The sequence below is a fragment of the Poecilia reticulata genome, linkage group LG10, assembly GCF_000633615.1.
Source record: "Poecilia reticulata strain Guanapo linkage group LG10, Guppy_female_1.0+MT, whole genome shotgun sequence".
Taxonomy (NCBI): domain Eukaryota; kingdom Metazoa; phylum Chordata; class Actinopteri; order Cyprinodontiformes; family Poeciliidae; genus Poecilia; species Poecilia reticulata.
This window is the reverse complement of record NC_024340.1, coordinates 4,933,362-4,945,674: the sequence shown is the minus strand read 5'-3', so window position 1 is coordinate 4,945,674 and position 12,313 is coordinate 4,933,362. Positions and strand designations below refer to the sequence as shown.

At 44.7% G+C, this 12,313-nt stretch overlaps 1 protein-coding gene across 1 annotated transcript; it reads left to right on the top strand.

Annotated features, from left to right (window-relative positions):
* The first annotated feature begins 1,763 nt into the window (after nt 1-1,763).
* On the top strand, nt 1,764-10,008 carry tent5d (terminal nucleotidyltransferase 5D). The gene is made up of 3 exons (XM_008419656.2): nt 1,764-2,070; nt 4,149-4,464; nt 5,237-10,008. The coding sequence occupies exons 2-3, from the start codon at nt 4,159-4,161 to the stop codon at nt 8,564-8,566; spliced, it is 3,636 nt and encodes a 1,211-aa protein (XP_008417878.1). The 5' UTR covers nt 1,764-2,070; nt 4,149-4,158; the 3' UTR covers nt 8,567-10,008.
* Nucleotides 10,009-12,313: the final 2,305 nt, after the last annotated feature.

Below are 12,313 nucleotides of genomic sequence, written 5' to 3'. Positions count from 1 at the left end.
GGCACCAGTACCCCTCCCGACCCCACTGAGGGACAAAGGTGTCAGAAAATGGATAGATGGATGGATTATACATCATCGGTTGAATTGACAACATTGCGCTCACCTTCAGGTATCCTGAAGTTCCCCAAAGCCCCAGCTCTGTCCTTAATGAGAAGCAATGGAGTCTCTCACAGCTTAAATGAGAAGTTGTTTWAAAAATGTACATCTCAACCAGGAGTACGATTGTAAATCCAGCAACTGGAAGAAAAATAAGGGCAGCACAGTCACTCACTGGTAATTAAYGTCGCTCTGTGTGAATTCACACGTTTTTCAATTCAAGCCCCTATTTTGTCCCAACACATTTCTTTCTGTACTACTTTGTAAATGTAAACAAACAATTTCAAAACCACATACCCATATCAGGATGTATGAGATTGCTTTCTATTGCAAATTGTTGTTAAGAATTATTATGATATATGGTCAGAAAATGTCTCGGTTCTCATGCATTTATTTACATATAAATCTCTGAAGATTTTGTGATACCCTGTTTCCGTTTACTGTATCTCTGATCCATGTTTGGCTAGTTGACTCTTATCAAATCTGAACCCCAAATCAAACCAAAATGCCTCTAAGTGCTGGAATATATTTTCACAATAATATATATATTTACAATAATATATTTATTGTAAATATATATATTTACAATATATATATTTATATATTGATTCCAATATATTTATTGGAATCAAATAATCAGATTTTCCCACAATAACCTAGAATATAAAAAAACAATATCTTAAGTTGTCAAAAGGAGTATGAATCATCCACCTGAAGTGACTCATGGATAAGAGGATCTCAGTAAATTGCACTAAAACAGCAAAATTACGAAATGACGAAATGAACGTATTCCTTCATTTCAGCCAATCACGCACGTCCCTGTGTTCCGGATGTGACGTGAGAGTTGTTAGCCATACAGGAAATGCAGAAGAGTGATGGCCGAAAGCAGGTTCGTTTTGGGTTTTTTTTTTGTTTTGTTTTGTTTTGTTTTTACAAAAACCGGGCAGTTGAATATAAATGCAAAATATGTATTAAGAATTATACACTTATAATAATGTCTAAACGTTTATAACGTTAAACTGTGAAATTATGCTTTAAAAGCACTTAGTAGATTCTTCTTAAATCACTGCAGGAACATGTTCACATACAGATATGCGTCATGCTTGTTTAATAAATTGTTACAGATGATAGATATGGTGGGCCGTGAGCGGCGGCCATATCTATCGGCGGCCATATCTATAAGTTGGGTCTGCTCTAACTGAAGAGTAAAACTCATGACATTTTTTTTTTCTGTATTTCAGACTGAGGACAAAGAAAACTAAACTTTCGAGAGTAAGGAAAACACACCATAATGATTGTCTTATTTGTGGCTGTCATGGGGATTTACAAGGGTGGCCATTATGTCCCGCGGCTCTTCCATGGTGGCGCCACTGATAGCCTATTGACTCCTAAACTCAATTTAAGCAGCACACCTGCTCATATTAGAGTATATTCTCCTCTTAACTAACTGGTTTTTATTTAATAAACGCAGGGTTCACACACAAATTAGTCATACACATTCATACTTACACACACAAAGTAGCTCTTATACGGTAACGCCCTCTTTTCCCATCATTATCGTTGCGAGCACGCACCTCCACCACACATACACGCTTACCCCCACCCCCAGTCATAACTGAGTGACGGCAGGTCGCCATGGAAACTGCGTTACGCTCCAGGCGGCCGAGGGAGAGAAAACAAGAGCGCGAGGAGTCGTTTCACTCCTCATTTCAGCACCACGCGCCTCCGGGACAGCGCCCGAATGAACTCGCGCGTAGATTCGAGCGTCGCGTGCCTTATAAGGGACAGAGCCGAGTCAGCACCAAGTCCGACCGCAGTGGAGTGAGACTTTAGAAAACAAACACACACACACACACACACACACACACACACACACACACGAACTTCTCCGAACCTGTAGCTCGGTGGACGCTGAAGGTCTTACTCCACCCGCGAGCCAGGAGCTTGTCGCTCCCTCCAACAACACAGCAACAGGTAAGCACCCCCCTTACCACCACAAGGCTATCGGTGAAGTTTTTAATCTGCTAACCCTGACCCTGCGCCGTTTGCGCTTAATTGCCTCCCCGGCGCATCTCAAGTGTAAATAAGTGGATGATGAAATGATAAGCAAAACCCAACATGACTCTTSTCAAAACGCTCCGTTTCATCTTGTTAAACTCTCTAAATGCTAAACAGCCCAAACTTTAATACCCAGCAGCTGGGTAGGTAATCAGATACTGCAAGCTCTGTTTATTCTTGGACATTGATAGTCTCACGTGTTTTTGTGTTCAAATCTCAAACTTTATGCTGTCAAAACCATAAAGTTTTTTTTTTTTTTTTTTAAAGGCTTATGCCAAGACACACCATAGCTATATCTAGATTTGTTGACCTGTGGGCTTCTTTAGGTGGGGTGCTCAAAAGCAAGCGGAATACGTCTTTTGTAGATGATGTGTTTACATCTGTTTCGCATGCAGCTCGGTGCAGGGAGCCTGAGCTTTTTGTTGTGTTTCCAGTGGCCATAGATTATGTGCGTGCTGAGCCGATACGCCTGGATGAGTCACTCAGCCTGCAAGTTTGCTGAAGAGTGCGAATATGGGAGGATTGGGGAGAGAGGATGCAGAGGGGTAGAGACACAGGGATACAGAGGCCAGCAGGAATATAGTCCTGCACCGCCTTGTCTTGTCTTCTCAAGACATTGCTTTGTTGTGCATGTGGTCAGAGKCAGCACATGGGAGCCCTGTTTATTGATTCAGGATGTGTGACTGTTTCGCCAATTGATCTTGCTGAAGTTGGATGCAATTGTCTCATCTTGCCTTTAGAAGATCATATAACTTCTTTAATGTTGTTGTTGTTGTTTTTTTGTAGGGCTGCCCTTTGCTGCTTTAGTCTCCAAACTGCAGTGCCACTCCGGTGTTTGTTGATGCATGCAGCCTGGATTAAATTACATCCAAACACTCCCCATAATAGATTGTTTGTGGTTGTACCAAACTGTAGCCTTCTGGTGTCAGTCAAGCTGATACCAGAAAGCATCCCATTACTGCTCATTAGTATCCTGGTCTTTAGCCTACTGGTATTGACAAATCATAGCAATCAGCAGCACTCAGCTGTAGCCCAGAGTGACAGCTATTGATTAAAGCAAACAAAAGATCATAATGGGCTAGCATGAACCACAGTTGCTCATTCAGACATGAGCGCTCGCTCCGCAGAAACACTTCGACAGGCTCAGGCAATTGCACGCTTAATCATGTTACACTATATACCGCCTGGGCAGACTTTGGTTGGATGCAAAGGAAAAGCTGTGTGCAGATTAAATGGGGAATGTAGGAGCTCTGGGACAACTTCATGCAGAAACGAAGCGCATAAAGGGCTAAACTAAAAATGAATAAGCTGCTGTGAAATTGTTCTGGTGAGTTTTGTAACTTTCAGAGAGGTGTTTTAGTAAAGTTTGCCCTCCCTCGTAGGAGGGCTGTGCAAGTAGCGTGTGCGCATCATGTGCTGCACACACAAAAACAGATGTGTGTCTTTAATTAGTGACGTTGGTGTGATTAATGCAGTCTGCTGGTGATGACTCATTCCGATTAACCCTTGGTCCCCTGGTGGAAAACAAAACAAAAAAAAGATTTAAATTTAGAACACATCCATTAAAACAAACTGTGCCTATAATTTTCTGTGTGATAGATTCTAATCAGGTAACAACAAAAATAAAAAAATTTTAAATTACTGATAAAAAAATGGCATAAGTTGTAGGTGGTCAACACAATAATGTGTTTCTGGCTTCAAAAACCACCCCTTAATTTGTTGTTGTTGGGCAATGGATGGATATTTATCCAAAGCACATTTCTGTGCTTTGCTCCATGTGTCAGTTTAGCAGCACAGCAGTTACATTAGCATTGTAGGAAAGCTGTCAGCCAAGCTGTGACTTGCAGACAGCAGACTGGCAGGGAGCATGCATCCAAGCGCTACAGAGTGCTAAGTGTGTGCTTGTGTGACAAAATGCGAGTTCAACATGTAGCACCTCTTGATGAGGAGTTGTAATAAAGTCTCATTACCACCCTGGCGCTCTCCCCCCGCAGGGCAAGAAGCATGTCTGAGAAGAAACCCAGCCAGCGGTTTCACAGCCTGAACTCAGAGCAGGTGGAGGTGCTGCATCAGGTGCTTTCAGAAGTGGTGCCCATCCACGGCCGCGGGAACTTCCCCACGCTGGAGCTGCGACCCCGTGATATTATCATAGCGGTGCGGGCCAGACTGCAGAAGCAGGGAATCACGGTCAGAGATGTCCGTCTGAACGGCTCCACGGCCAGCCATGTTCTGGTTCGGGACAATGGGACAAGCTACAAAGACCTGGACATCATCTTCGGAGTGGAACTGCCAAGCCAGGAGGAGTTCCAGGTGTGAATTCTTGTGTGTGTGTTTTTTTGTTACACAAGTTGAGAAAAAGCAGGCACTAGCATCAGGTCTTCTATTTTTATTCCAGCATTAGATGTCCTATACTATGACAGTTAATGCTAGCCTCGTATAACAGCTGAGGAACATTTACTTTGATTTTGTAAGACCTGCCTTGTGCTTGGCTGCACCTCTTTATTCTTAGCAAAGCACTTAAGGTTGATATATGGAGTGAAGTTGATATGCTTTCTTTTAAATTCAGAATCTTTCCATCATTTAGCTGCACTTATATAAGCAAACCAAGAAGTGTCACATTTAGGCCTTAGCTACATCGCTCAAGATGTTTTTGTTCTCCATAGTCTGTGAGATTTCAATCAAAAACACTGCAATACCAATGCCACAGCAGTAGGGGGCGATAACAATCACCATGAACAAAATCAAAAACAAAATACAAAAAGTATTCAGAGAACAACTGAAGATGCACTAGGCCAAACACTCAAATAATTGTAGCTCCTCTTTTTCGAAAAAATATTAATCATATGCTTTTAGTCATTACATTTTTTATGTTACATTTGAAATCTAAAGTTAGGGCTCAACAAGTGCAAAGAAGGCTATAATTTCAGCTTTTGGAATAAAGGGTGCAAACACAGCTGTCTCCATTTTAGAAAATATGTCTGGTCGAGCGAACACTGCTTTAGTTAAACAAGGGAAGCAAAACTACACTCTGGTCACTGTCAGTAGTTGAAACTGTCATGTTGTTGACCTCTTCTTCCCCCAGGTCATCAAAGAGTCCGTGCTGGGCTGCTTGCTGGACTGCCTGCCCGTCGGGGTCAACAGGGAGCGGATCAGCAGCGCCACAATGAAGGAAGCCTATGTTCAGAAAATGGTCAAAGTTTTCAACGAACACGACCGCTGGAGTCTTATCTCGCTGTCGAACAACAGTGGCAAAAATCTCGAGCTCAAATTTGTGAGTGCCCTTCGGCGCCAGTTTGAGTTCAGCGTTGACTCCTTCCAGATCATTCTGGACCGACTCCTAGAGTCCTACATGCAGCAGGACGTTATGCACAAGTTAAATGCTGTTAAGCTGAAGGACCAGTCAGCAGAAAGTGAGAGTAACTCCTTTTCAACCGAGCCCAGTCAGACCTCCGCTCCAGATGCAGAGAAGCCCACCGTCCACTCATCCGATGAGCGAGGGGGCAAGCCAAGTGGGACAGAKCCGAGGGAGGAAGTGCATGAAAAAGAGTCTCAGACCGAATTCTCACAACAAGCTGAGCATTCAGAAGAAACGAAAAGTTCCAAAGGAGACAAAGGGAAAGCATCTGCAGAGATGGACATGTCTGAGCACAAAGGCAACCTGAATGATGAAGAAAAGGCACCTCTGAATGCCGGGTTTGAAAAGAAACAAGCTTCTGATGAATCCGAGCCACAGGCTCAAACAGAAACTAAATGCAACTCTGAGCTTGTAGATCAGTCTCAGCCATCAACGACAGCAGACAAGCTAGAGGAAACGAAGTCCTGCGATGGCCAACAACCAACAGGTTCAAATCTCAAGGAAGCCTGTGGCCAGAAAGAACTGGCTGACTACACAAAGCCGCCTGATGAAAAGAGAGAAATCGCAGGGCAGATGGGACGTTCTGATACGCCTAATGCTTCTAAAATAACTCAGGCAGAGTGTCTAAACCTTGCAGAGGAGCCCGACAGCACCGAGCAATCTGATAAAACAGACTTATCTGAGCATTTCATAGAGGATCAGAGAAGCAATGAGGCAGATAACACTCAACACGTGTCTGCCTCGGACACATGCACATCTTCATGTGCAAAGATAGAGGCGCGGTTAGAAGATGAAGGCAGAGTGGAAACAGAGAGCAGGGAGCAGATTGAAGCAGTAAGGGAAAGTGATAGAAAAACGTGTGAAATCACGCAGGAGTTTTCAGCAGCAGAGGAGAAACATTTAGAAGACACACAGAGTATTGATTGTCCCTGCTCCACCTCTTCCACTCTTCCACTCAGCAGCACACGGCCCACTGACACGGACGATACACTAGAGATTCACAGCGCACAATCCACAGGTAACTCAGAGAAAACAGCTAGCCCTTCTGATCCCATCAACCCTTCAGATACTCAGGATAATTTACCCACACCACCTGGCCTTGTTTCTGACAAAAAGACCTCCTCCTCTCCTTCTTCTAAGGTCTCTGACAGACTGTCTCACATGGTGGTGCTTAAACATTCATCCCCGAAACCCCCGAGGCGGATGTGCAGAAAGGTCACGCCTAGCGCTCACTCCAGCCGAGTGTCTGAAAGTGAGCTTGTTGTTGCAGCCTACACAGATTTAAACCCTTGCCCTGCAGGTGAATCCAACAAAGAGTTTGATGTGAAGCCAGTGATTCCCACTTCAGACCCTTCAACTGTCCCAACAAGTATCTCTCTCAAACCAAACTCTGGACCTGAACTTGAGCTTTCAAGTTACTCGTCTTCAGACCCTGATCTTACCTCAGCTCCTGATGCAGACCCTGAGATACTTTTTCCATCGCCTCCAGACCCCACATCTCCGTTACCTCAAGAAGTATCTTCCTCTAAGATGGACACGACTGATTTGTCTGAATCGAGCCTGAAAGAGATGTTAAACACACCCACAGCGATGGATGAGCAAAATCAGTCCTGCATGAAAGAAGGGGTCTTTGAACCCAAAGAATCAGAGCTTCTTGATTCAGCAGACACACCCAGCACCAACACCCATGACCCTGAGAAAACAGCTGAAGAGTCTCCAGCTGGGACAGGGGAACAGACCAGAGAAATAAGCTTGAATCAGCCAAATGTCACTTCACAAGAAACTACTCTAAGTTTACCGTCTTCCCATGCCATCATCCCCCCAGTACTCAGTCTGTCTCCTCCTCACTACACACCCTCGCCCCCTTGTCCCAGTCCTCCCCCATGTTTGACTCCCCCATCTCCAATGTTAAGCACCATGAGCCCAACGAGCTTTAGCTCTCCACCCCAAAGTTTCAGCCCAACCTCTTCTTGCCTCAGCTCACCTCCTTACCTCACTCCTCCGATGCTCAGCCTTAGCCCTCCTCCACTCTGCGTGACGCCGCCGTCCCCCTGCCTCAGCCCTCCCATCCTCTGTTTCACCCCGCCAGTGGAGTCTGGTGACCTTTTACCTCAGGGATCTTCGGATACAGAGTCTTTGATAATAAATGCAGATGAGAATGAGCATGGCGACCTGTCCTCTCCTCAGTCAGGAGTTTCGCCCTTAGAGTTTGAGGAGACAAAGGAAAATGATTACATCTCCTCTTTGCCTCAGGTTGTCGAGCCTGTCTCTTTTCCAATCACAATTCCAAGTTCCACCTCACCAGTTCTGCCTCACCCTCAGCCTGGGGATTTAGCGGTACCATCCCCTCCAAAAGCCACTGAGGCATCGATCACTGTGCCTGACAATAAAGACGTTCCGAAAGCAGCCCCAGAAATAACTGACCTGTGCAGTCCCTCTCAAGCATCGGATTCAGTGCCTGCAGTTGAGGTCTTGGCAGAGAGCATGTATGGGGACTTTGAGGCGGCAATGGACCACCTGCGCTATCGGCTGATTGCCACCAGAAACCCTGAAGAGATCAGAGGTGGCGGTTTGTTGAAATACAGTAACCTGCTGGTCAGAGACTACCGACCAGCCAGCGAGACTCAGATAAAGACGCTGGAGAGATACATGTGCTCGCGCTTTTTCATCGACTTCCCCGACGTGCAGGAGCAGCAGAGGAAAATTCTGTCCTACTTGAAGAACCACTTCATCGGCGAGGAGAGGAGTAAGTACCAGTACCTGATGACCCTCCGTCGGGTCATAGACGACAGCACGGTGTGCCTGATGGGACACGAACGGCGTCAGACTCTGAACATGATCACAGTTCTTGCTCTGAAGGTTCTGGGCGAACAGAACATCATACCCAACACAGACCATGTGACGTGCTTCTACCAGCCAGCCCCATACCTTGCCGAGCACACAGCCCCGTATCTGGCAGAGCCTAGCTACTGCAGCTACTACATACCACAAGGGGGATCGACTCTGCTGTACCAACCTTACCCTTTACACCTCCACCCACAGACTGGACTAGTCTGAGACAATGTGGCATAAAAAAACACACACAAAAGATTGAGGGGGATTGTGCTCACCACGAGGGAAGAGCTGGAGAATGGAAAACTAATCCAGGGATGAACTGTTTGGTCTATAATAGACCTGTGTGGGTGAAATTGAGTGGGTTTCACAGTAAACTTCTTGAGAACTCCATAAGGTTCTAACATGATTATATGTAATTATATCCGGGCTTTGTGGGAAAATAATAATTCTTCCGATATTGTTCAAATTCCAGAAAATGCCGTATGCACTGCATGAGTCATAGGTCTTTGGTCTCCCTGGGAAACCAACTGTGCTGTTGACATTCACACACATCCAAACACACATCCAAACACACATGTCGGTGTGTGCGTGCACACTGCCATGTGGACACACACAGACACACAAACACACTTCCAGGTTCTTAAATTGTTGTTCACTCCTTTCATGTTCTTACTGTGTTGTTCTTAATGCGTTTGTTCAGAATGTGGACCTTGCCTGTGGTTGATATTGTGCATGGATACATTAGGACTGTTTTTTCACTGCCAAATACTGTGTGACTACTATGCTTCTCAGACAGTTTTATGTAACTTTGTCAGTCCTTTACAGAAGGGATGTTTTATGAAAAAAAACAAAACAAACCACAGCGTGACGGGGCTACCAGTGTGCGCAGAGTTTTCATGAGAGGATGAAACACTCAATGTTAGACGATGCATGAGTAGCTTAATAGATCACATTTAAAGTCAATTAAAGACGTTTAATTTATTAGAAACTGATCTATTTTTGCAAGACTTTCCGAGATTAAAAATACTGGTTAGTTCCAAAAGAGAAATGCCAACAACAATGCCTTTGGTGTAGACTGTACAGCATATCGGTTACAGTATTTCTTGTGCAAATACAACGTATTGTTTTCAGGTAAACTGTGTTACAATGTAGTGCTCGTTTCCTTTTCCCTTGTGGAGTTCTTTCTGTAACCATGTGAGTTATCGTACCATCTTGTGTTGATTTAAATATTGTTAAAGTTTACTCAGTGGAGGTTGCCATGTTATAACCATCTTTGGGTCATCTTCAAACAAGGCAGGTACGGAAGATCTGCCGAGGCGAAAGAAATTTTTTGCGTAAACTTGCATGATCGCTGTCTGATTGCACCATAACCAACACCGATTGAGTTCAGACAGCCCATTTGAACCTGCGCAACAGCAACTATGGCCAAAGATGGTTTGGTTTGGAAAACAAGTGCCTAAATGTGAGACATCGTCGGCATGTCTTTATCTTACTGCACTGTGGGTGTTCAAGGGGGTGGGACCAGGGCTGGGATGGGTCTATGTTCAGTTGTTTGACCCCTGTTACTGCTGCCCATTTTGATGTCTTCTTTAATGTAGTCCTTTGTTGTATTTTATTCGTGTACGTTTTGATAAAATAAAGGAAAAAAAATCAGTAAACCTCAAGGTGTGAGAGAAGCTAACTTCTTCCTATAAAAAAAGTCTAATATTTCTTTTTGTTTAGTTTTTTTTTTTTTGTCTTTTTCCATGATGTACACTCAATCCCCTCCTGCAGCTCCATTCCCCGAAATGACACACAGCACAACTTACGCATCTTCCCCATGATTACGCTCTGCAATGATCCACTTAGGCGTGACCGTCAAATCACTCCGATGCCCGGGAGAGCAGCCCAAAGCTGCGAGAATCTGTGTGTTTGAGGCCTCTTATCGCAAATTACCTGTCCTTCAGATGTGTTGGGAGCCAGATGACGCACGGGCTACGCAACACGGCAGGCTCAACAGAGTGTAAATGTGAGGGGAATGTGGTTTGGGAGGTGTGATGCAGAAGGGAGAGGCATAGAAAGCTTATGTCTCGTTGCTTCAGATGGGGAGGGTCCGCCTCCAGAGGCAGCATCAGGTGGCCTCTGTCTGCTCCCAGTAATTGAGATGACCCTCAGTGTAATGAGGCAATAATGCTACTTCCTGTCTTTCTTGTCGGTTTTCGATTTTTCTCCATTTTGTCACCAATCAGAAACCTTCCTCGGGTTAGTGGCCATCTTTCAGCTCTGTCCAGGGACGTAGAAACACAATTTCTCACTGCAGAATGCAGCGATTCATATGAGTACATCTAGAAAAGGAAATAATATTTTTGACAAACTTAGCAGTCGCACAATCTTTGGCACTCATATCAGTTGAAAAGCATATTGTCTTCTTCCGTTACGTTTCACAAAGTTCAGACAATTATCTTTACACAATCTCTACAACAATACGCCCTTTTCATTCCTGCTCACCCCACAGGTCTTCTACTGGACTGAGGCGACTATCCCTAACTGGAACAAGGTTCGATTTGGGTCTGGTGTGTTGATTTGACCGGATGTTTTGGGTCATTTTCTTTTCTGCTAAAGGAGTCGTGGCTACCTCGTTTCAGCTCGATAGCACATAGAGTCTACGACATTTTCATTCAAAACTCAATTAAATAAAAATAAAAAAAACCTGTGATGCCATCCTTTCACACCAGAAAACTTTGAGGAGAATGAAGCCCACGAACCCTCCACCACAACTGGTTGACAGGTGCTCGTCTTCCAAAACCCACCTGGAAAGCTCAATCTTAGTCTTATCGGACCAAAGTTATAAACTCCCCATCTCTTGAGTTTGCGCCTGTAAACCAAAAGAGACATTTGTTCCTGCCACACCTTGCTTTTTATTGTGCCTTATCATGGAGACAAGGAGATCATATAATGCCTTTTGTGGACCTTGCTCCAACCATGTTTACCACATTTCCAGTCCTTTTAACCTTCTATTTATTGCTCTGTTTGTAGAAATTGGCAAGTTTAGGCTGCTTCCATGAAGCCATTTCCTCACTCCTATAAAGAAAACACTTGCCTTACTTGAACAGGTTATTTTGTCTCAGACTTGGACTTTTGGAAGTCATGGATTTTTAACAAGTCTGAATAACTGAAAAACTAACACATGCATTGCAAAAATAATTCAGTTACATTTGCTTCAGAAGAGGTCAGTGGGTTTCTAAAAGACTGATTTTTTCCCCCCTTCCGTTGACTAAAATATACTCAAGTTAAGGGTTGAATATTTCAGTATTTTTCAGTGTTGGAAGCTTCACTGTCACTGTTATAAAGACAGATTCATTTCAAGGCTTTAGACGCGCCTCTAGCAGCCACAAATGTCTGTTTTTTTTTGCTTGCAACGATGTTCACATGTTTTCCTTTTCTGCAAGAGAAAGCCAGAGAGCGAGAGAGCCAGTGATCCAGTGGGGTCTGCATCATTGTCTCACAGACCTCCAAGGCACTCCTGTCCACTAGAGGTTTCCATAGAGACACAGACAGGCAGCACTGTGGGCGCAGAGAGCGTGACAGTAGACAGGGAAGACCCACACACTGAATAAGGGGGAGTAAGATACAAAAAAAAACAAGCAGATACTGAAAGGAGAGAGGGGTGGAGGGAGAATATGTAGACAGTGGACCTAAAGATGGATGGATGGATGAGACATTTAGAGGCGAGGATGAGATGGGAACAGCGCATCACGGTCCGTGAGGGGCGGGGTGACAGATAAAGCCAGGGGAGAGCGTGGGAGGTTGTCAGGTCTTCAGTCWCAGGGGAGTCACTGAGAAGTGGCTGCAGTGACGGCAGCCGTGATGTCAGAGCCGGAACACACACACATACAAACACACACACGCGCTCTCTCTCTTCTCTCTCTCTCTCTGTCACACACACACACACACACACACACACACACACACACACACACACACACACAC